General features: G+C 40.9%; 1 protein-coding gene and 1 long non-coding RNA gene across 3 annotated transcripts in view; one reads left to right on the top strand and one right to left on the bottom strand.

The window, feature by feature from the left end:
• Nucleotides 1-8632: 8632 nt before the first annotated feature.
• The window catches only part of DNAAF5 (dynein axonemal assembly factor 5), a 43107-nt gene continuing 25700 nt past the window's right edge, over nt 8633-26039 (bottom strand). For both annotated transcript variants that reach the window (XM_039492845.1, XM_039492846.1), the window contains exons 9-13: nt 23380-23527; nt 17986-18136; nt 14899-15055; nt 12249-12440; nt 8633-9465 (exon numbers count right to left, since the gene is read on the bottom strand). In XM_039492845.1, the coding sequence (XP_039348779.1) occupies nt 9335-9465; nt 12249-12440; nt 14899-15055; nt 17986-18136; nt 23380-23527 (779 nt within the window). In that variant the 3' untranslated portion in view covers nt 8633-9334. The remainder of the gene's footprint in view (nt 9466-12248; nt 12441-14898; nt 15056-17985; nt 18137-23379; nt 23528-26039) is intronic.
• On the top strand, nt 18350-19622 carry LOC120373852. Its single transcript, XR_005585760.1, has 2 exons — nt 18350-18445; nt 19548-19622. It is a non-coding gene; the product is annotated as an uncharacterized LOC120373852 (long non-coding RNA).

The raw sequence follows: 26039 nt of genomic DNA, 5'->3' as shown, positions 1-26039 counted from the left end.
TGGGTGCAGGAGGGGGCTCCAGGCTGCGGCAGTGTTGGAGTGCAGGAGAGGGTGAGGGCTCTGGGAGGGAGTTTTGTGCAGGAGGGGATTCTGACCTGGGGCAGGGGGTTGGGATGCAGGAGAGGGTGCGGGGACTGGGAAGGAGTTTAGGTGCAGGAGGGGATTCTGACCTGGGGCAGAGGATTGGGGTGCAGGAGGGGTGCGAGATGTAGGCTCCGGCTGGGAGGTGCTTACTACAGGTGGCTCCCGGCCAGCAGCACAGCAGGGCTCAGGCAGCCTGCCTGCCATAGCCCCACGCCACTCCCGAAAGTGGACAGCTGCTGGCACGTCTCTGCATGCCCCTGGGGAGAGGGGGACAGTGTGATTCCCCCCACCCCTGGCATCAGAGCACGATGTGACACCTCCTGCCCATGGCACAAGAGCACAGTGTGACACCCCCGTCACAATGTGATACACACCCAACCCTGGCATCAGAGCAGTACAATGTAACACCTCCCCACCCCTGACATCAAAGCGCAGCGGGACACCCCCAGGCAGCAACGCCCAATGTGACTCACCTTGCCTTCCCCACCAGAGTGCCAGGTTCAGTGTGACACTTCCCTTAGAGCACCAGTACACGGCCTGATACCTACAGCGGGCCACTCTGACCCCTCCAGGGGACGAGTGCACAGCTTGCTAACCCCTCCCCAGGGCACCAACACACACATGCCATCTAGCCCCACACCATAGACACTGGGCTAGATGGCATGTTTCACTCTGAGTGTTGGTGCCCTGGGGAGAGGTTATACAAGGGAGCAGAATTAAGGTTGCCGAAGCAACTGTAAATGTGGCATTACCTAATCTTTGCTCTACATTGTAATATTAATATTCTTAATTTAGGGGGTTTGCATGTAATTAACACGTTTAAATATGTAGGCCCCAACATCAACAGATCACTACTAACTATTATGTCCTCTCCATTCAGAGGAAAGGCCACTTGCTATGACTATGTTTCCTTTTACCAATTTTTCATCAAAAAAAGACATTACCCTTTAGATTTTCCTTAATAAAACTTTTCCTTTTGTGCATCCATTTTTAGGTGACCTTGGACAAGTCACTTCACCTTCCTGGGACTCAGTTTACCCATCTGTAAAATGGGGATAATGACCTTTGTAGTAAAACACTTAGATACCTATAGATGAAAAGCAAGAGCAAGGTATTATTTTTCTCTTCCTCTGTTGTCTCATCTCAATTCACTATCTTTACCACCTTCTTTCCTTTACATTAATCTCTCATCCCTTTTCTCTCATTTGCCTTTTCCTTTAAGTGCTACTAACTATTGCACAGCACACCAAACTGTCCACTGGGATTTAAGGATCAATGCTGCTTAAAGGTTCAGTGTTGTGCACCAGTGGGGTCTGATTCTGCCAACATACATGGGAGTATTTTTAAGCATGTAAATAATCCCACTGAAGCCAATAGAGCTATTTACACATTTTCAAGATAGGTTTGAAATGAGTCTGACTATTTGAATAGTTTATAATACATTTTAATAAATTAAAGATGAAATCTCTGTTTGAGTCACAACTTTAAAATCTTTAATATTTTCAAATGTTTATCGAAAATAAAAATAGCAGTCTTACAGGCATCTCTGGGTGCACATTACTCCTTACAGTGACAGACCAGAATTCTTTCAAGGCCATCCAAGTGGAAATAACTGATCAGAAAAAGTAGAATGTGTGTAGCTTGTATTTCTTGAGGAAGGGTAGAATTAGGTCAACATTATTATTTACCTATGTGCTCCAGGGAAAACGACTCAGGTTGTTGAGGAGAGATTCACTAGGTGATAAATATAGAAATATGAAAGAAAAGCAAAGCAGGGAGAATCTATTTCCTCCCATCCTAAGCAGTTTCTAGACGCAGAATGTTTGGATAAGAAGTTTGAGAACCCCTGTATTAGACAGTCAAGACCTGGTCCTCAGCCTAAATCCCATGGGAATCCTCTGGTAGTGTAGAGCTGGAACAGCCAACTCTATTACACTCATTCCTTCCTCCCAGGGGGCTGTGGCCAGGGCTGATGAGAGGGGAGACAGTTTTGCTTCGGCCCCAAGCTCAAGTGGGTTCTCAAAATGTGTGTAATATCTGTGTAAAGTAGGAAGGAGTGGGGCCACAGTGAACACGAGGTACCAGGGCCCCACATTTCTCTGGATGGGCTTGGACTTCACTGTGCTCTGGCAACGCCAAGTGTAGAATGGGCCTTAGGAAACTGTTCCAGCACTCAGAGCTGCTCTAACTTGTGCTGGGGTCCCTTTTGGCCCCAGGGGAACAAGGGATGATAAGGAAAGGTGACTCAGCACCAACTTTGCTTTGCCCCTCAGTTGTGCAGATACAGCCCTCAGGTTTTAGGGACATTGTTGAGTATAATTTATTATTGAGTCAAAATATTTAGGTTTTGTTAAAGATTCATAGATTCTAAACTAGAAAGAGCCACTTGTATATATAGTCCATGATTTAAAAAAACAAAAACAAACAAACAGAAAAACCCCTGAATAGAAACAGTTTTAAACCAAATAAACATTCCTCTGAAGTTTCTTGCATCTAAAACAATGCAGCAGTGAGCAAAGTGAAATCAAATGCCAATGAAAGTGAAACTGACTGAGGAATCCACAAAATAATCAGCCAGAATAAACAAATAAAGTAAATCGGAGAGTTGTTAGTGATACAGGCAAAGAACTTTGTTTCTTACACTATACGATTACGCTGACAGGGCCCCCTTCTTTGTGCCATCAGTGAAGTCAGCCAAAGGTAATGCTGCTTCAGATCCTGCCATCAGGTCATCAGTGAAATGGGGGTGCATATCCCTTCAGTGCTACTTTACTATGAGATCCTGCCATCGTCCTGACTTAAAGGAGATTTCAGATGTTAACAAGAAAAGCTGATTACTGATGATGAAGGCTGGCCTTGTTCCTGATAGCTCACTTCTGCTACTTCAGCTCAGTTACTGCTATTGCTAAACTTCCGTGGGGAATTCATCTCAGTAAGTGGACGCAAGCCTGTTAACTGTCCATAAGTTTCGTTGATTCTTCAGCTCCCTAATAATAAATTTAGTGATTCAGAATAACTGGGGAAAGGAGAGAACCTCTCCCAGGTTTCTATTTGAAGCTGGCAAACCTTTTAAGATCCACATGTGCGAGACAGATCATTTCAAGATAGCTGTCAATGATGCTCACTTGCTGCAGTGCAGCTACCAGATGAAGAACCTGAATGAAATCACCAAACTCAGCATTGTTGGGGACATCTCTTTCACCAGCATTTCGCCTGCTATGATATGAGTGAGATTTTGTAGTGTAACCTTCACACCAAGAAACATACTCTGGCCATTTCTTGAATAGCAGTTAACCTTTAAAAAAATTGCTGGCTTCATATATCCTTTGTACAATAACCTTAATACAAATATTTGTACTAGAAAAAAAATACACATTCCAATGGCCATGTTTTATGCTCTGTCTTTTTTTTCCCATATAATTAAACATGTAAGGGCTATGGCTCCAATCCATCATGTGTCCAAAAGGTCAAGCTCTGATCTGCTGTCCTTTGGAGAGGCTAGCAGTTACTTCCCGACTCTGCAGATCCCATGGAAAGATTCTATGGATGAAATCCTGGCCCTACTGAAGTCAATGGCAAAACTTCCATTGACTTCAGTGGGGCAAGGATTTCACCCTTTATCCGGGGCAATGCTTTAATTGGTTTGGTTTGTTTACAGTTAAATGGGCTTTATCTGTGAGATAGTCAAGCACTGCTAGTCAACCAGTAAGAACACTGGCATTCAGTTTCAGATGTTCCAATAAGTTTTTAACTAATGGTTATATTTAATAAGACCAAAGTTTGCTCTTTGGGGAACTTATCCAACTCTCCATGAAGCCAATGGGAGTCTTTCCTCTGACTTCTGTGGGAATTAGATCATTATTCAGAATCTCCTTTCTGAAAGTGAACTTCACTACATATTATAGAGAAATTTCTGATTAAAAAAACCCCTCTTCATTTAAAAAAAATTAAGAGAAGTCAACACACATCTGTGGTTATAACTAAACAGCAAATAGGCAAGGTGTCAGCAGATAAAGCAAACAAAGCCAAAAATGCAAACAAACAGCTTCAGAAAATCTGTGTTGTACCACAATAAACCATCAAAAATATTTAAGTGTTCAAGAAGAAGTCAGAGTCTGTGGTAACTGCCACTAAGGTTATATTGTCAAAGGATGGGGTGGGGACAGAATGCGGCAACACTTCAATACAGTCATTTGACATCATAGTACTTGCCATAGCATGTCCTGTCTCTAGAGATCAGCACCAACATGGGCTATGCCACTGAAGTCTCAATGTCTGTCTGGGGTGCTTTACTGTCACTCATTTAATGCCCCAGTTCCTAATTCTACTTCAGATAGCAGGCAAACATTTAGAAGACATCACATCCAGTGAGGAAAATGCATGCCACTTACCGAACATTTTCTTTCTTTGTGAATCCAGGTCCAAAGATTCTTCAAGACAGGTCCTATAGCCAGCACTGCAGAAAAATGCAGAACCATTTCTCTCCGTCACAGGCAGTGCAAGGGTAACCACACCCTCCTGAAGAGTCTGCCAACTGGAGATAACTTTCACAGCCAGGAAAAATTACTCTTGATTGAAAGTTACATGATAAATATTGCCATAAGAAATATCCAAAAATCCCCGATAAACCTGAGCAGGTAGAACAGCTGAACTAGCCAAACAGAAACAATTGAATACATTTCAATTGCATCCCAACCAACACAATAAAAGTTGAATCTATAGACCAGGATTTTCTAATAAATTAATTTGTCAGGAAGGAGGATACATTTTCCCATTTCCCTGAAAATCCAGATCTACAGATCCTCCAGGACGGGATTTTAATAGGATCTGTTTTTAGAGAGCTTTGGAAAAATTGGGATAAAACTAGTAGCACCCCTTATCTCTGAGGTAATCATTTCCATGTGCATTTCTCCTCACTGAGGGACCATCGCTTGGAGCATTCCCCATCCAAAAGGACACACTGGAGGATGTCCAGTTTGTGGAACATGGTGAGTGTTATGCTGGGAGGATCTAACTGTTTCTTTAAAAATTTCCTTGTAAGGAGCATAGGCATGTTCAGCTCATGAAGCCACCATGCCTCAGAGGGAATAAGTCCAGAAACTAGATGGAGGAGTCAGGGACTTAGCTCTGTAAGCTTGCAAAAAGGCTCTCCCGGGGAAGCCTTGCTAAAGAAACACTTGACATTTGTATGTGCAGCAAACCTTTCCCAAAGTACTCAAGATGGGTGATCAGGCTGACACTTGAGCTTTCAAAGTGGCTACTTTGGACACCAAGCTTTGGACATCCTGGAGAAACTTTGACTATATTTCACTTCCATCAAAGAAGGGACATCTCTCTCTCCTCCTAACCCAGCATCTCAAGTGAAGCCAGGTCTCAAAATACCCTTTATTTAAACGATACAGTGGTAAAAATACCAGCTCAATATCTACACTATCTACATGGTTGTTGCCACTGGTGGAAATAAAGAAGTCTGAACTTTGCCATTGTAGATGCATTCTTAAGATGTTGTGTCTTTGGCACAGAAGTTGCTATGTGGTTGCATTATCTGGCAGGTCTTTAAGAAAACTTTAGAGTTAGAATTTGGGTCTGGGCTGATGCCTGGGGAAGAGAACTTGGTGTACACTGCAGGAAACTAATGTTTGCTAGTAGTTCGTTGATACATTTCCTTGGCTTCTGAAGTTTCAGTATGGTACACAAGTGACATATGCTTTAGCAGAATGGTTGTATAACTATTTCACAACTATGTGAAATATGCCATCCCACGTACATCACACCTCCCTTTCCACCTTCAAATAGCATCTGATACCCATCCTGTTCCACAGTGCCTCACCACTCACTGCTCTGTGTTTGTAATAAGTTCATTCTTTTAGAATCTAAGCTTTTCAGTGCAGGACTTCATTTGACACATTTTACTTTTGATATAACACAAATGTATGCTTACAGCACTATATAAATAAGAATAATAGAGCTGGGCAAAAGTATTCTTAGAACAATAGTTGGTGTCCGCATCAGGAAAAATCACAGCAAATCACCACCAGTCCTCCTCCAAGAGGAGCTCAGATACTGCAGCGATGAGCATGGTATAAGAACCTATTAAGAATAGTTGGATCAATTGTTTAGTTTTGAAGGCAGGTTCCTGAAGAAGGGGGAGGAACTACATTTTGGCTTCTGCAGAGGGAACTCTAGTGGATGGAAAGTGGAACTTCAGTTTAGAAGAGATTGCGAGTGCATATGGTTTGAGATTAGAATAATCCCATGTCAGAAGAGCAGTGACTAAAATACCATTCTTTTTATGGTGAGAGATGGGGAAGGGAAGAAGCTAGTGGATTCGCCAGTCCCTTTTGTTAGATTCTTACAGCCAAAGGGGCCTATCCTATTTTCATATGCAAATTGTCTTTTTGTACATGCAGGTCATATATTTGTACATCTACCTGCTCAGTGTGCACGTTCATACAAGAGAATGCGAAAGTTAGGAATAAGAGCTAACTTGTCTATTTCTCTATTTCATTCAGATGTTTCTTTGATAATAGACCTTGTTTTTGTTTATGACCTGATTTTGTTAGTTTAAAATGGTAGATGAGGTTACTGTCTGCCAGAAAAAAAAAATCTACCTTCAAAGCACATTTAATGAAGTTCTTAATAGCTAAACCAAACGGGCATTGATGGTGGTAGAATGTGAATGCAAATGATTGTTTCTAAGGCTTGTGCTCTTACCAGTCAACAAAGTTGGTGAAAATTACACTGTAGTTTTCCTTTATTTTTCAATGCAATTAAAATACTTTATTGGCATAATCAGCTACAAAATCTTTGCTAAAGAAACCTCAGGTATCTGTCAGAGTGGTCCAGATTTTCAGCTATAAACTTTTGTGCTTCTCTGATCCATGAGGGCTGCCAGTAGCCATTTTGATACCCAGCATACAACATAACCTAAAGGCTGCTGTACATTAGGACAACTCGTTTGTGGCCCACTAAGGGCTGTTGCACTAGGTGATGAGTGCCAGAATACAATTCACTCAGATCATGCCTGTCGCATGCCCACTCTCTGCCCCCAAGCCAGGAGTTGGCCAGAAAAGCATGACAGAGAGCTGGTTTATAACACTGCTTCTCAGACTCATGCCTCTGCATTAATTTCCAGTTTTCTCCTTGACCATCCATATCCCTCCTCCACCTCTAGCTCAGCACAACATTTTCAGCAGCCCAATCTGGATTCAGCAGTAAAGCAGTTTATACTTAGAAATGTTTAAGATACTTTGCTCTGTACACATATGATAACAGCTCTGCACAGAGTGGCCTAGGCCTTAGCGGCAGGTAATGTGCAAGGGGGTGGGGGAAAATAAAACAAGGTAAAACTGCACCCTGCCAATTTAGGACATGTGAACCTTTGCATAAACGTATTTCTGCCTTGGCCCAGAGTACAGGGAATCTGGTCTACCACTCAATTCGGTCTGATGCAAACCCCCTGTAATTAACAAAAGCTGTTTGCTTCACCCAGGGTGCAGGGGGAGCAAGATGGTCAGTTTCCCAGTTCCACCTGCTTCCTGGTCTGGGAGTGTCCAGACACAGTTTCTTCACTAGGTTGGGAGGATAAGGAACAAGAGAACCTTCTGTTCCCCTGTGGGGCTTTCCCCCAGCCTTATACTGCCTCCATGGTATAGGCCTGATTCAAAGAGATTCCCACTGTCTTCAACGGACTTTAGCTCATATCCTACCTCCTTGCTCTAATGAGACCCTAGTTAACCCCTTACTTGCCTACATTAATCATGGGAAAAGCCCCTCACAAGCTGTTTTAATTATTTATCTTAGTAATTTCCACACTAGCTCCTCCTTCCTACCTACCCACCCCAAAATAATAAAAATAAAAAGGCACTTCTCCTCCAGGCCAAGAAAATAATACAAATGTGGAGTGTGTTTTGGGAGATGAGCCTAATAATGTCAGAAAAATCTTCAGTCAATAACAGGAACGTTTTTAGAAACCAAGGCCACCCTGGTCTTGCACTGTATGTTAATTATCCTCCATGGAAAATGAACACCACTCCATAATAATTCACAAAGACACTGTAAATATAGTTTTTAATTATACAGCTCAACCATATTGTATACACTAAAAAAAAATCTTAAAAAATAATATCAAACTGGTGACCTAAAATCAGATTCAACACAATACGGAAAGACCAAATTCTTGTTAGTTTAAGGCACTACAGTGTAAACAATAAAAAATACAGATGCCATGTAACTGATGAGTACAAAAATAAAAATACTATTGATCTAAGTATATTTTTGTAACAAAAGAGCATTGTTTTTAATGTCATGTAAAATCCTTAATTCCTTATCGTATATTTCTAAGTATATTCTCATTAAATTCTTCTCTATTCAGACAGTGCAGTACAGTGACAATACGAAGCATTTTTTAAAATACATATGTGCTCAGAATCGTATAGGCTCATTTTATATACTGCAAGAAGTAAACAAAGTACAAAGGGATTCAGTCAATTTACAAGTACTGTGGAAAAATAAACTTTTTTCCCTCTGGGTTAATAGTTTTATTTAAAAAATGGCAAAATGTGATGCTAGTTACAATGGAGGCACGTTGGAAACTGAGGGTCCCATTCTGCAAATGCTGCCAAGTATCATGCTTATGTGACTAATATACCTTTAATTTGAATAGAGCTGCTCTAAGAAATAAGCTGATCGCTCCGCAGCGTTTGCTGGGTCAGTTGCTCTGCTTTTAACTAATACAGTACTTTAAAAGCATCAGTATACAAATTGGTGTAAAATTCTGTTGCTTGATGCAATTTAAATTGTGCCTGGGTAGCTATGGCAGGGCTTGATGTTGAACAATTCCAAGAGCTGGAGGCACTCAACAGCTTGCAGGATAGAGGCCTACATGAGCTTCGCTAATACAACTTTAGGCCTGAGGGTACATTATATGGAGGTTAGTTTGTAAAATAAGTTAGCTTTCTCAACAATAAATATCAGATAAATTCACAAAGAGCATTCCTGCCCCAACCCAAATACTTTCAATAAGGAATTAATTAAATTAAAACATTCTATTTTGTATTATTGTCACTATGCACAGTCCTGTTGAAATTGCAATGCAAGATGACAGTGTGTTGAGATCACTTTTAAATAAGACACTATTTGCAAAGGAGCCACACATATATTGCTCAACTTATTTTATTGTAGAGTTGAAAATGAGACAATTCCAGTTCATATAAAGTTCAAACAAGGCTCTTTAGAGACAACAGAAATTCTACTCCCCAGTTGACTGAATGTGCTGTAGTAGCTGATTACAGTACGCTGGAGTTCGATGCTTATGTTCAACTGCTTCTATTTCTTTCACCAGTAATTCTGGATATAAAACACTTCCTTCTTTTAAAACTTCTGTAAAACAAGAACATACATTCATAATAATCAAAAGATCTGTCCTTCCCTACATATGCTTCAAAGTGCCTGAAACCTGACCTGGAAGGACAACATTTAGAGGTGAGAAACTAATATTCAGGCTTCATGCTAATTTAATCCCTGTACTCTTTTAGGCTGTCCATAAATTACATAACACATTTTCTGGTGATTTTCAAGACCTACTCCCACTCCTTGTAACACTGAAACAAACATGGAAAATTAAGGACCCCCTCCCAATGCATGATGCAAATTATGGACAGCCCCTTTGCTGATATTAGTATTTGCAATGTTGATAACCATCTGCTTGAAAATGACTGAAAGTACCAATTCATTTCACGTAGACCACAAAACAGCTATCATATGGTAGTATATTGCAGTGACGACTAACTTCTGACAGATCCGAGGCAGTGACTTAGTAGTGAATACCCCATTACATTTCCCTAATCTATCAAGTTATTGGAAGGTGTAAGCAAACAAGGGAAATCTGGACAAGCAACCATGACAGGAAAAGTGTAAACAAGGCAAAACTGTTGGGAAAGCAGAAGAAGTCAAAGAATTGTGCAAAATGGAGAAGAAATCACAAAGATCGGACAAGCAAAAGTTCTGGAAAGAAGAGGCTCAACAACTAGAGGAGGTGTCAACACAACAGGATACGAAAGTGATATACAAGAACGTTCAGTTGTATGGAAACAATTAGGCCAGTGATGTGAGCAGTAAGCAAGGCTAGCGCTGAACTGGCAGCAAATGCTGAAGATGTCCTGGAAGTACGGAAGGAGCATTTTGACAAAGTGCTGAACCCCTGTAGTTCATCCAGATACAAGCATTCTATACAAGCTAGATGAACAGGGCAGCTTAAAAGGGAGAATGGATATCAGTATTGAGCCACCATCAGAAGGACTAGAAAGAGCAGGGAAGCAGTTAAAAAAATGGGAAAGCTGAAGGAACAGACAATATAACAGCTGAGCTGCGAAAAAAAGCCAGTGGGACAAGTGCTATCACAAGATTCGGAAAAATATACCAGAAGGTATGGGAACAAGAGGAGATACTGGATGACTGGCTAAAGACACTAGCTGTACCAATCCTGAAGAAAGGCGATCCCACCAGTCTGAATACTTATAGAGGTATAAGATTATCAGTGCAGGGGAAAATCACGAGGAAAGTAATTAACAGATTAAGGCCAGTTTTAGAGGAAGTAGTAGGTGAGGAACAGTGTGGCTTCAGACCAGGCCAAACTTCAATGGATCAGATTTCATGCTCCAACAGTTGATGGAAAAAAAGCAAGAATGGGGACTAACGATGTTTGCTGTTTTCATCGACTTCAAGTAGGCATTTGATTTGGTTTGGAAGCAAGCACCATGGAAAGTAGTAAAACCATATGGAGTCCCAGATAGGATAATTTCAATTATAAAAGTTACATACGAAATCTCCTCTAGTGCCGTAAGAATTGGTGAAAAATTAAGCAGCTGGTTCAAGTTGAAGTTTGGTGTAAGACAAGGGGGCATGGACTCACCATCACTTTTCATCAAGTTCTTAAACTTGGAATTAAGAATGTTAGACAAGTTTGAGGGTGTGATAATGGGTGATCTAGAGCAGTGGTTCTCAGAGTCGGTCCGCCACTTATTCAGGTAAAGCCCCTGGCGGGCTGGGCCAGTTTGTTTATCTGCTGCGTCCGCAGGTTCGGCCGATCGCGGCTCCCACTGGCTGCGGTTTGCCGTTCCAGGCCAATGGGGGCTGCGGTAAGTGGCGCGGGCTGAGGGATATGCTGGCTGCCCTTCCCACAATCGGCCGAACCTGCGGACACGGCAGGTAAACAAACTGGCCCGGCCCGCCAGGGGCTTTCCCCTGAACAAGCGGCGGACCGACTTTGAGAACCACTGATCCACAGTTAAGCTCTTTAGCTGATGCAGATGACATTGTACAACTGGCGGACACCTTTGAATTAATGATGATACTCTTCCTTACCTTGGAAAATTGGTGTAGTCGACTATGGACTTACAATTAATGCCAAGGAGCTTAAGTGGTTGCATCTTGAAAAGGGACAATAGACAAAATGGTGAAATGCAGCAGCAGTGAAGCTGTAGAACACGTAAAATCATATGTGTATCTAGGAAGCTTGATAAGTGCCGATGGTTCTATCAAGGATGAGGTTAAAAAGAGATGTGCTTTAGCTACAAATGCTGCACAGAGCTGATGAAATTATGGATGGATAAAAACATCTTGTTGGTACCAAAGTGAAAATTTATCAAACCAGTATATTAACAGTATTACTCTAATGAAGCAGCTGCATTAAATGAAACAGACATCAGAAGGCTGGAGGCAGTAAAATGAGAGTTGTTTGGAAGATGGTCGGTGTAAAAGTGGAATGATTTTTAAAATAAAGGAAGAAGTTAGATGGAGAGTAGGGTGTAAAAGCTGGGTATGGGATTGGATGCAATTGAAAAAATTACGACGGTGCTGACACTGTAGAAAGACAAACTGAAGATATGGTGCCAAAGAAAATAATGCAACACAACCGAGGTCAGTCTAACCTAAAGGTCAACCACTGACTAGATAGTGGAACATCGTATGCAGGGGTATGACCAGAGTGGGCTTAATGGAGGAACAAGTAGTGGACAGGAATGCATAGTGTCACTAGTGCTTTGGGACGAGAAGAAGCTATCTAGTTTCCAGCGAGGACAAATACACCCACCCACCTATTTGTATCCAACACTGAATATTCAATCTAAATTGCTCATTAAACTACAGCTCATTAGATGACTTACCTAAGACTGCCCGTTGGATGTTTTGGTCAGGGTCATCCAGATGAATCAACAGTTCTCGGTAAAGAAACTCAATATTACTTTTAAGTACAGTTTTTTCATCATCATTTCTTATACATTTAAACCAGTTACTTAAGGCTTGAGCAGCTGCTAGTCGTACATCGTGTGCAGCATCATCCAGCCGCTTTAAGAGTTCTAAAAAGAAGCATATACGTAATTGAACAAGTAACATTGGACAGATGTGAGAAATCATAAAATAAAGACAAATCTTCAAATGCTTTCTTCTTTTATCTTGTGAGACACTGCAAAATACAAATGTACTTCACGATTGTTAAAAGCTAAAGTTTACAATGTTGCTTCTGTCACCCTTCTTTGAGTTCCTGGACTATATCAAATACACTGTACCTAATAATCATGCAGTATATCATTATTCGATTGCTACTGGTTTAGCTGATTTTTATTTAAAAGCAAATCTCCGTAAAGATATTATGAATTTATACTCAGGCATTACAAAAATACAGATGGGAATTTAATTAGAACTTGAAGCATCAACACTTGTTTCAGCAAAATATTTCTGTCAATTATTGTTATTTGAGCTAATACTGTATATTAAATTACTATGAGTCTGAGACTATTAAACGTGTACAGGACTGAGGTACTGCATTCATGCAGTCCAGTAGGATGTGAAGAGGAAATCCGTTGATAATTGTTCAGTGATAGTACTGTATATTTATGCCTATAAAATGAGTTGCTGGTTTCCTGCTGCGCTATGTGGCAAACACATTAATGACTATGGCGCCCTACTCGGGGAAAAAGACATTTAAAATCACCATTCCTGATACCCATTCCCCAGCAGATTGTGCTGAGGACCACTTAGTTCAGCACTTAGCTACTATGATGATGGGTGCTATAGAAAATCCTAAGAAAGTCAAATAGTAAAGCTATTCGACTATGGAGTTGCAGATTCTTTTTTTTTTTTTTTTAAATACACATGCACATTATCCATTCCTCCTGGCTTTTTTTTGCATGTACATCTACACATTTGTCTGTACAGAACAGTACTACCATTACTCTTTGAAGTGGAGTCTATTTATAGCATTACCTCATGGTGTGCTGTCAGCATGATTTTGAACAGTACTGGCAAGAAGCAGAACATAGCTACTGTTTGCATAATGTATTTCTGTTCTGCCTGCACTACAGTTAAAATTTGGGTTGCCAACTTTCTAATTGCACAAAACCGAACCCCTTTGCCCTGCCCCCACCCCTGCCCCGTCTCTGAAGCTCCACCCCTGCTCACTCCACCCCCCCTCCCTCCTTCTCTCACTCTCTCCCACCCTCATTCAACAGGGTGGGGCAAGGGGTTGGGGTGCGGGAGGGGGTGAGGGCTCTGGCTTGGGGTGCAGGCTCCAGGGTGGGGCCACAAATGAGGGGATCAGGGTGTGGGAGGGGACTCAGGGCTGGGACAGAAGGTTGGGGTACTGGAGGGCATTTGGGGTGCAGGTTCTGGGAGGGGTTTTGGGTGTGAGGGGGTTCTGACCTGGGGCAGAGGGTTTGGGGTATGGGCTCTGGCCAGGCGGTGCTTACCTCAGGCAGCTCCTGGGAGCAGCCGGCAGGTCCAGCTCCTAGGCGGAGGGACTGGAGGCTCTGGATACCGCCCCCGCAGCTCCCATTGGCCTTAGGTCCCGGCCAACGGGAGCTGTGGTGCTGGTGTTCAGGAGCCTGCCTGACCGGACTTTTAGCGGCCTTGTTAACAGTGCTGACTGAAGCCACCAGGGCCCCTTTTTGATCAGGCATTCTGGTGGAAAACTGGATGCCTGGCACCCCTAGTTACAATGCGCACTATCCGATGCCATCTAAGTTGGGAATGATGCAGGTGAGGAGCAGGCAAGTCTTGAGAGGAGAGGATACTATAGAGTAAGGTTCCATCTAGTGGGCAAACACACAATAGCACTAGGACACATTAGGCTTTGATTCTGCAAAAATGTTATGCATGTTCTTCACTTTACACACCAAAAGTACACCCAGTGACCCCAAGTGAAACTATTTAAAGCTGATAAAGTTAAGCACATGTGCAAGTCTTGGCAGGATCAGGACATTAGAGTGCATCCTGTCAAACAAAAATGCTGCCAAATGCACAAAATTGTATAGCCTCTTTCCAAAGTTTGTATGTTTATGAAATTATTAGAGGAAAAATATTACCCATGAACCCTGATAAAATCCCAGATCAAAGAATGTACAAATGGTCTTCCTTTAGCTAGTGCATGTGTACAGGACAGTGAAGGAATGAATGGCTGGGAAAGCAATTTATTCACTCAGGGTAACACTTACCTCTATGTAGAGAACCAGCACAAGGTCTATGCACTATTTAAATTTCACTTACGCCATGCCTAGACGTTCAAGGCTAGAGGACACCGTGATAGAAACTGCAGAAGGGCTAGATAGATTGTGAAAAAAAGTCTTAGGGTCAGCCTGTGACCTGCATAATGCACCAGTCACATATTTTTCACGCTCAAAGACACTAAAACTCTGCTTTAGGTGAAAAAGCAAATGCAATGTTAGCTATGGAGTTGCTGACATCTCCTCTATAAGGAAGAATTAAAATATTATTTTAAATTCTAAGAATATTTACAGCATTTAAAAAAAAAAATCATACCAGGATAAATGTTGTTGAGTTTATCTAGATCAAACTGCTTCCCACGGATGTTTAAAATAACACTGACAATACGACAAGCCATTAATCGAGTCATTTTAGAATCTTCATCCAATGAGGCGATTACCTGAGGCATCAGTGCATCTTCTAGTTTAAAAATCTACAATCAATCAAAAAGTCATATTAAAATAGTAGCTTTTCAGTCACTTGCAATCCATGTACTAGTTAGTTATTTTAACTTTCAGGAGATCTGTCAAAGATGCTATCTGCTTTAAAATTATTTTTAAAAAGCCAATTGCTAGCTAATATTTATAACAATACTTAATTTGTGCTGTTTTATTTTTTGCATTTCATTCAGCATAGAGAATGAAAATAGACTATCAGACCGTCATTTGATGAGCACTTTCGGGGAAATATGCAGTTGAATTTTGTGTAAGAGGCAAAGGCATATGTTTAACTTACTTTTGTGTATTTTTAAAACCATTTTGGTAAGACTTCCATATTTTGGAGATGATGATTATTTTTGTACACTGGTAGATAATGCTCATGATCTAAATGGAAAATTTAAATAAAGGCCTTTGTAATACAGCATGCTTGCAGCTGAATTTCATATTTTTTTCTTTTTTAATATGTATATTCTGTACTGCATATTACTGTAGCAAGGTACAATGGTCCTGATGCAGTAAAACACTTACGCATATGCTTAATTTAGGCATGTAAGTAGTCCCTTCAAAGTCAGTGGGAGTGCTTATGCATGTAGTTAAGTCTGTGCTTAAGCATTCTGCTGAATCAGGGCCTATCACAGACACCTCTCCCCCCAAATTAGGTAGTTTTAATAGCATTTTTAATGTCACTTGTTTCTTTATTTTAAAAAGCAATTCTTTATAGTTAATTAAATGTTAAACAGAATGAGGGAGTGATGTTAATGAGATCAGTAGATTAACTGTGGCCCATAGTATTCTCAATGTGACCTGCACCATAACCATCCTCATCTTAGAGTGAACTGTATAAGAAAAATCAGTATGATTCAAAGATGCCCCTTGGACCTAGATGAAGTTTTGCCTAAACCTGCTCCCTTTTCTCAGTATTCGTCCACAGGTGATAGAAAAATAAGAAAAGACAAAAATACTCTATGTGCATTCATTCATGAGCATAGTGATTGTTTGGTTTCACCCACATAGTTGTTACTAGGACATCTGATGCACTGGATGAGGTACACCACACATTTTGATAGGCATGGGTAGGACCCCAGAATCCGAAAGGTGTATTGTGGAGGGTATTGATCATCGTAGCGGTGGAGATATGTCTGCAGATTTTTCATCTGTTGTTCAGTCAAGGTCTGGTGTCACTTTAACTTCTTGTGTGCTGGTCTGTGGGGAGCTTGCTTCTGATGATGAGCTTGGTGAGGCTGGGGTTTGTTTGAAGGCCAGAAGAGGGGGGATCAGTAAAGATTTCTTTCAAGATGTTGTGCCCATCAAGTATAGGTTGTAATTGTTTGATGATAACCCATATGGATTCCAGTGTGGAGTGACTGCTTGGGGTGTGAGGTTAGAGGGAGGTTTCTGTATTGAGGCAGGTTCTCTTGGGGGTATTTGGGTGGCCCGTTTCATGATCTGATCTACTTCTCTGGCAGAAAGTGTCCTTTTTTGGTGAAGGCGGTTTTAAGTGAGTTAAGATGTGTATTCTTTGCAGCATACTCTGTGGTAACTGAATGCCTGACTAGAGACGATACATTTCTTGGTTACCTCACACTGGAAGCCATACAGAGTCTTTCCTGGGTGCTGGCTGGTGAGTCTTGCCCACATGCTCAGGGTTTAACTGATCGCCACATTTGGGGTCGGGAAAGAATTTTCCTCCAGGGCAGATTGGCAGAGGCCCTGGAGGTTTTTCGCCTTCCTTTGCAGCATGGGGCACGGGTCACTTGCTGGAGGATTCTCTGCAGCTTGACGTCTTCAAAGCACAATTTGAGGACTTCAATGACTCAGACATAGGTTAGGGGTTTGTTATAGAAGTGGATGGGTGAGATTCTGTGGCCTGCATTGTGCAGGAGGTCAGACTAGATGATCATAATGGTCCCTTCTGACCTTAAAGTCTATAAAACAATTACAACTCCTACTTGATGGGGTCCACTTCCTGAAATAAACCTTTCCCGAACCTCCAATCCCCCAACCTCACCAAATTCAGCATCAGAAGCAAGCTTCCCACAGAGCAGGATACAAGAAGTCAAAGTGACACCAGACCCTGCCTGAATAACAGAAAAAAATCTGCAGCCATATCTCCATTCTACGAAGATCAATACCCCCCACAAAACAGCTTTCAAAATTCATGGGTCCGATACATGCCTATCATAACACGAGGTATACTTCATCCAGTGCATCAAATGTCCCAAAACAACTATGTGGGTGAAAACAAAAAATCACTATGCTCTCAGATGAACTCACTTGGGAAATGATAAGAGACCAAAACAGCATATCACCCGGGGGTGAATACTTTTCACAAAGTGATCATTCCATATTTGACCCCTCAGTCCTCGTTCTCAAAGAAAACCTGCACAACACCTTCAAAAGACAAGCCTGGGAACTTAAATTAATAACTCTGCTGGACACTAAAAATCATGGACTTACGAGAGACACTGGTTTTATGGCTCATTACAACAATTTGTAAAATACCCTATTGCCTACTACACCTTCCTTTGCCCTAAGTCTGTAGCGGTGTTAACAGCTCACTTAATTTTAAGTGGTCTCCTACAATGAATGTGTACCCCTTATGCTTACCAATCTGTCACCCTTATATTTAGCTGTGACACTCTAGTTACCTTCCCTTGAATAGAGGAAGAGCTCTGTCAAGCTCAAAAGCTTGCCCTTCTACCAACAGAAGTTGGTCCAATAAAAGATATTACCTCACCCATCCATATTATCTCTCAGTCACATCCTGGGACCAACATGGCTACAATAATATTGCAAACATCTTAAAACATTACATTTGTTAAAGGATTAATTTTTGTAAAGGGTAAGTTTGTGTCTACTATGTCTGTCTTGTGTTTTCCTGCCTAGGTTTTAAAGTACATTTGTTGGGGAAGGAGGAGTTTACCTCTTTTGGTGAAAGCATTTCACTGTAAATAAGAGCCCAAAGGCATGATACAGCTGTAGTGCGGATGGCAGCTGCTGTTCTTCCAGCATGCCACTGCAGATTAGGAGCCAATATGTCTTTTATCACGATCTCAAGGTAGCTAAGAAACTGCCTAAAGCCCAACCAAGAAAAAAAAAAAAGCAAATAAAGGTTCATGAGAAAGTGGTAAAGAGATTCAAAGGCTGAAATGGAGAGTTTTCAGTATAGGAAATGAAACAGAGTGAATAGGAAGAACATAGCATAAAAAAATTAAACATATGTATTCAATATGATTATTATATCTATTAATATAATTTAATTGCTTTTTTTTTTTTCAGCTAAATATCTGGACTCCAAACAAATAACTAACATATTCAGGGAAAGAGGAGTCTGGACACTTTTCCATTTCAGACTCTGCTAATGACTTGCTGTGTTAATCTTGGTAAGCTGTTTACTTTCTCTGTGTCTAAATTTACCAACTGTGGAGATAATACACGCCCAACTCACAGAAGTGTGGTGAAGGTTCATTAAAGTTTGTGCAGCCCTTTGAGATAGGCCAATGAACGATGTTATATACAGTGAGAACTGTATTTGCTATTGATGAGACCCGTATTACTGATATTACACCAAATCCCCTTTGGAATGATCCAATTTTTCCTTCGCTCAGAAGCCACTCTCCCTAGGATAAGAGCTTTGTAGGATTTTCTGGTGGAGCCAGCATCAATGCAAGGTTTTTTTTGGATTTTGGGGATGTCCACCATGCTTGTGTGTACTGGGTGCCACCTACACGCAGTGCACCCATTTCATTATACAAATGAATGAAATTATATGTAAATCAGTGATACCTTTGATCATGAACAAGAATTAACCATTTCTTCCTCCTTCTCCTCTGTTGAATAAGCTCTTAAAATACCCAAAGCTGTTGAAAATCTAAACAATTATACCTGATTGCTCATCTAATTCCAGCTAAAACAATCCTCATTTTAAATTGAGTATAAAAAGTGTATAGACTTTGGACACCAGCCCACCCTCCCCCCCACAAAGAAAAGCCGCTGCTGACCTCCCCAAAGGTCCCTTTGGCTTCAGGGTGAAGTAAGTGGCTCCTATAAAGACATGATTGGAGGTACACGGTGTGCAGATGTCAGTGACAAGCACTAATCTTCAAACATTAAAAAAAAAAGTGACAAAGATTTCCTTAGTGGCCACGTATCAGTCCAACAGGGACTGCTAGCGACCTTCTGCCATGGGAATGTAACTATTACTGCCAGTCCTTACTAGATGGATAGGAAGGGCCTTATCAGGTAGGTATAGCCTGAATAGAATATGGAGATATGATTTAAATCATCTGATTGGCTAGTGTGCCAGGCATTAATTCTCTAGCACACTGATTCTCTAGTTCTCTGTACATACAAATTGGAAATCTAGATCTTCTATATGATTAAAAACACAACAGGTGTGTGAATTTTAACTGTTTCAGTTTATAATAGCAAATCACATTATAGACATGCAAGATTATGTTCTCATTTCTGCTTCTTGCCCAGCAGGTGGCACTTAAGAATCAGCAATAAACAAGAAACATAACCTCTAAAATCAAATAAATATCTGACAAAAACCTTTGATTTACAGTTTCTACAATTTACACATTTTAATGCATTTATTAACCTTTTTTTCAAAAGATAATTGTCATTTTCTACACAATAGCTTATTAGGAAAGCCCTGAGTGTGGACCATTATTACTTCAAATTTCCTTTTAGCTCTCAGGTGGTCTGTGCTAAGTGACCCTTAGCTACTTCAGTGTTTTTGGTAAGGCATTCTTTAAACAGTTGAAGAAAATCTGTCAAAACATAAAGGTAGATTCCAGCAGCCTTTCCGTGAAGAATCATTTCTTCAAAAAATGCCTTGTATTTGGTATCAGTGAAGCAAATCAGGGCTAATATTATAAGACTTTTAGACAAAATGAGATGGCCACACAAAAGCTGCTATTAAGGTACACAGGAACTTGTCAATCTGAACAATTAAAATGTGTAAGAAGAAGAAAGCAAATTACTTTCACATAATGAATGCTATTATATGACTAAAAGAAAGTGAACACCATTTTCTAGGATGAGGTAGTAGTTCAAACATTGGAATCTCTCTGGCTACTTCCACGATGATACTATGTATTTATGCATTTTCATTACTATATGTATAACAGTAAGAATGTACTTTATACAATGTTGAAATCTCATAATCATACCTGTACAGGCCAACTTCTAAATTTGAGCTATCTCCATACAATGAGATTTTTTTCCTCTGTGTTGATAGCATTCACTAATTTGAGACTTTGTCTTCACTTGTTTATAAAACTAACATGATTCTATGTCCATAATAATAATAATACCTAGCTCTTACATACCAGTTATCATCAGTAGATCTCAAAAGCACTATTACAGAGTAAAAAAATAATTATTTCTATTTTACATATGCAAATAGTTATACTCTACCCTCATTTTCTTTTGATGTCAATTATTTTAATATTTTTTCTTCTAGATTTATCCTTTTTCTCCATGTTCTATTCCACAACTGTAATTAGCAAATTCACTATTAAACTGAATTATTTACAATTTATTTTATAAACAATATTAATATGCCATACCCAAACCAATTTTAACAAAATATGAGCCATTTCCATATGAGAGGGCAGCAGCATATCATCGTAATTTCCACAGTATCCAGCTGAGGCGGTGGGCCAGAAACTCGAGAAACATTGCTGGCGCTAACTACAACCTCAGACGTGAACTGGGGTCCCGGTGGCTGAGAAAGTTGCAGTAGAGCAGTTTATCCTCCTCATCCCGGTAAGGGGGAAGAGACTTTGTGGTATGTCATTGGCCTGAGACACTGGCCGAGTCCCTAAGCTTGATGGACAATTACATGGCTGCAGACAGACCCCCTTCCAAGATACCAGGTGGTAGATATATGGGGCCCAGAGCACTCTGAAGCATGTGCCAGGCAAGGAGGTTGGCCTAATTGGAACTATGCCTCTAAATGTTACCAACGGCCCAAGGTCACAGCAAGTCTGCTGGTCCCGGGTCCAACTTGGAACAGAAACCCAGAGAATATTCGGACCTACAGAGGAAGACTTCTGGGGGGGGGACGGAGAGAGAGAGCACGAGCGAAAGACACTTTCCCTGAGTGATGAACAGGTTATGACCTCCACTTTAGGGAACACTTCTGCCTTTGGGAAATAGGGTCACCCCTGCTTTGACTGCCCCTTTACAGAGCGGGTATTCACCCACGAAAGCTTATGCTCCAATACATCTGTTAGTCTTAAAGGTGCCACAGGACTCTCTGTTGCCCGTAGTCACACTCTGTAAAGGGCAAGTCCGGACAGCTGAAAACTGGGTGAAAAACGAGGCCCTGCTAAAAATGGTAGTCTCTAGTCTGTACAAATTAATGGGGTGGAAGTGTAAGGGCCAGGTGAGTCAGAATGCAGCCAGACATTGCTTAAAGAACAGTTGATGGACAGTCGGGGTATCCCAGGGTATCTTCCAGTGTGTGCACTGTGATGTACGACCATTTCAAAAGTGCAGTATCGGTGGGGAAACCTCTTTGTAGCACTAGCATCTAACCTGGCATACCCAGTAATCCTAAACAGAGACTGGAGATATTTTAGGGAAGTCATAAAGGAGTGGGGCACTCACTCACCTGAGAGGATTACCCTGATCTCAGAGACCCAAAAATCTGAGGGTCCAAAGGAATTGGTGGGGTTAGGTGAAAGATAACTCCAGGGAAGGGACTTCCCACCAGGCAAAAGACTCTTTGGTAGGAAGTGATACAGGGAGGCAGCTACATAGCACCCCAAGGTGCAGGGCTTAGCTGCCAACCATTACCTACCTGCCATGGATAGGAGATGGGTCCCAGGCTCCCCTACCAACACCTAAAGAAGGTCAACTACTAAAGCCTAACCTTTGGCAGGGATCCTAATTGATGGAAGACCCTGAAGATACAAGGGTCTGGACCACAAGACCCTAACCCAAGAGGGAAGCCCTGAACCTCCCAGTTGATCCTGAAGACCTCCTCGTTATTGGACTTTTTATTTATACCCTGAAAGGGTATAAATAAACATGACCTGGGCAGAGGGCTGAGTCACTGAGGACAGACCTCTGCAGGATACAGCAGTGGTGAGAAAGGGAAGAAACATTCCGCCACGCCCCTGCCCAACCAGTAGGTGGCATTGGCAATGAGTGTTCCCCATCACATGGGGTGCTGGGCATTCAGAGTTTAGTCTAACAAATACTTTATTAGTTACTTATTAAGCATCATGAGAGAGCTAAGGACAGTGTAAAACAAATGGAAGATATGGTACTGGCCCCAAAGACCTTGCATTCTAAATTACAGGTCAGGGATATAGTGCATCAGCTTACAGCAAATGGTTAAATCTCAGATCAATGCAAATGCTTTCCAAATTGCTTCTGACCGCCCCTATTTTTAGTGGAAAAAGACTTACAACTCTTGGGCCTGATCCTGTAATCACTCATGGGAGAAGAAGTCCTTATTCATATATGTAGTCACACAGGCTTCAATAGGATTATTCATATGATTAAGTGTTGCAGTTCAGGCCCCAGAGTGGTCTGAATATACAATGTAGACAGAGATGTTTAGAAACATGGCTTAAAACCTTTCAGTTCAAAAAAGGAGGGTATTATCAAATGCTGTCTTAACCACACTGGCCCTGATCCTACAATGGGATCTGGGAATGCCTGTAAATATCAGGATTCCCCATTTAGTAGATTCCATCGGAGGATGTGAGCCTGTAACATATTTGTAATGCTTTAATGGTGAAAACAGTAAAGAAAAAGTTAAGCAACTAGATACCTTCAACATTAGTCATTAAATGCAGTCATAAGTCCTTACTGAGTATAAAGTTCAATGCATTTTTAAACATCATGCTAGAATGTAGCTTTTTAAAATAAAGTGGAGGACGTATTTTTCTGTTTTTTTAATTGTTAAGTTTTCCATTGATAAATAAATCTTCAGTTCTTGCTTGAAACAGCCAGCCAGCAAGACACTGTTTCATTCCTAAAATTTTCATCTCAGCTCTCACAGCAACCATAGCATTTCTACAGTAGGTTTTTGTTTTTAAAAACAAAACAACAAAACCAAACCCTCCACCATTGCCCAACCAGAGTTTTTTACTTCTGTGTCATGCCAAACTCTCCTGAGCAGGGTTAGATATTATGACAGTAAAAATGCCAGAGACCTATAGGTACATAGTGAGAGTTCCCCCGAAACGCTAATGCAGCCACAGCCACAGGGGTTAAATAACTACTATGAACTTGATTTTTGAATAATATTGTACTGTTCAGGTGATGTGTGTGAAATCAGAACTGTACCTACCCCTGAGAGTTGATGGTCTCATTTGCTTTCTGGAGCAACTGTGATAAAATAGTGAAAAGCTTTAAGCGCATTGGTGGGTCTTTGGTTGGCTGAAGACATGTCTTAAGGATGAGAATGAAATCTTGAAGGGCTTCACCTATTATAGGACCTAGAAAATAAATATTTAAATCTTGATTAAGATAAATAAATATTTAATACAACTCAATCTTACATTTAAATGTTTAGCATATAAATCCAGTAAAATCTGTAAGGTCAACTACTTCTTTTCTTCTTCAACGCTTAGCCAAATAGTTGGCTGTAGCAACAGTTCGCCATTTGGTCTGTTCCTGTGCAGCCGAAAGGGCTTGATGGGCCAAGAGTCCAACATTGGAACTGACTTGATGCACCCATTTAATAGGGGGTCTCTGGTGTTAAATTAATAGTTTACTTTCTGTACTGCATCAGTCCTTGCAAAATAACTATGACACAACGTATCACCTGTCAAGAGTCCTGAGTGGGACAGAAGAGTGGCTATGTTAGAAAGCCCTTCCACTGCCCACTGGAATGACAAGGGTTAAAACTGCCAAGCCAGGAAGCAGCTGGAGCCTGTTAACTATCCTGATTTATTTGTAAGAAAGAGGTCAACTGCTGGGAGGGTTTTAAGCAGCTAGTGTGACCAAGCCACTACTGACCTGGTTGTAAACTTCCAGTAGGTTTCAATCTGTATTTGATTCAGACTATTTACAGGCTGGGCTATATTTTGTTTTACATTGCTCTGAGGAAGAAAGAGCAGAAGACTGTTTTTAGGTTGGCTAGAAGCCAGGTGATACTCTACTCTGCTCTGGAGAAGAAAAAAAAAATCCAAGAAATATTATGGTTCACTAGCAGCCTTATTTTTATATTGTTTGGAGCAAGTGAAAGTTTCCAATGACACAATGACTATTGTGAGGAGGTTAGCTGAGAACTTTACTACACTTTGGTGTTGAAGACCTGGAGAAGAAGTATTCTCATGAAGGTATTGATGTTTGGTGGAATCAATCCTAATGGCTGTGTAGCTTTCAGAGCCTGAGTGTAAGCTGCTGGGGCCTGGGCAGCCTACCTAGTGGGTATGGCAACTGAACAGCGCTGTAGCCCAAGTCCCACGAACCTGAGTCAGCTGACATGGGCCAGTTGTGGGTGTTTAACTGCAGACTGAAATCAATGATAATATTACCACTGAATTCAATGGGGCCATGATTTCATACCAACAGTCCAGACAGCAGGATGGTCTGGAGTCCCCTCTTCCCTGAAGGCCCTTCTTTACAGAAACCAAGAAGATCCTTAATGTCTCCTGTCTCCAAAATATTTATATAAAAGGGCTTGTTCAGGATGGTCAAAACATTGGACAGAACAATTATAGGAGTGCTATTTCTTCTCTTTTCTATCTTATATCAGGCTTTTGCATTTTGAAGATTGTTATGAATGTTTTAGTTTACTATTCTATTTGAAATAAGTTCATACTTTTCATATAAATTTCCAGTCTTAATACTTTAAAATTTCAGCATGGGAGATTACATAAATAATCTATTCTTCACTCCTAAACAATACACCAACACAGTGTTAACCCAGTATTTTTAAAGCTGTCCTCCTCAAAAGGGAAGTTAAAGTTTGTGCCTATTTTTGATTCATTGTGATGATTAAGACCTGAAAGGTTTTGGTCTCTTTATTCAAAAGAATTCTTTCTTCTGCATCTGTGTTCACCTCAGAAATACTAAGGCCAATCTACACTAGAAAATTAGGTCTGTTTACCTACATCAGTCAGGAGTGTGAAAAATCCATACCTTGGAATGGCTTAGTTCAACTGAGCAAAGTCCCTATGTAGATAGTGGTAGGTCACGGGAAGAATTCTTCCATGGACCTAGCTATCATCTCTTGGGGAAGCAGATTACCTATGCCAATGGGAAAAACCCTCCCGTCGGCATAGGTAGTGTCTACACTGAAGTGCTGCAGTGGTGCCTCTGCACCGCTGTAGCATTTTAAGTGTAGACAAGACCTTAGTCTTGTCTTCTTTGTAGTTTTTCTGCAAATAGAGAACTACAGTGGCAGCTCCCTCAATCCTACCTGAAAGGACAGAGGTATCTGAATTTTTAACCAGAGCTCTTCTCCCGAGTGATTATCAGGAGTTTGTTTATGTCTGCTTTCATTAACATTATTTTAGTCAAAGGATTGTGAACAGTCTGACTAAAATCTACTTTCCCTTAGCAACTGCTCAGGTTTTAGTTTCTTGCGGGATGTCTATCCCAATAGTTTTCCAGTCATTCAAAGAATCCTCCAGCTAACACAGGCTCAAAATACCTGCTATTTCTAATGCCAACATAAGCAGAAAACACTTTGGAAAGGGTTGGGTTTTTTTAAAAGAACTTTTTCATTATGTCATAATCAAGAAATTCTTTTTCTGTATAGGTCAAGTTTAAATACTTGTGATGCTTTCTTCTTTCAAAGTAGCAGTTAAATCTCTACTATTATCCAAGTGAGAACAATAATATTCTATCACATGAAGAACTGCCTGATTAAAGTATTCAGACTCCAAAAGAAGTTCAACACCACTTAGTATCTGGAAGTGTGTTGTCTCAAATTTGGAACAAAATAATAATCTCAGATGTCTAGATTTAAGCACACGGCATACAAAACATCTTGGTAAG

This window comes from Mauremys reevesii, linkage group 10 (genome assembly GCF_016161935.1).
Source record: "Mauremys reevesii isolate NIE-2019 linkage group 10, ASM1616193v1, whole genome shotgun sequence".
NCBI lineage: Eukaryota > Metazoa > Chordata > Testudines > Geoemydidae > Mauremys > Mauremys reevesii.
This window is presented reverse-complemented; position numbering and strand designations above follow the sequence as displayed.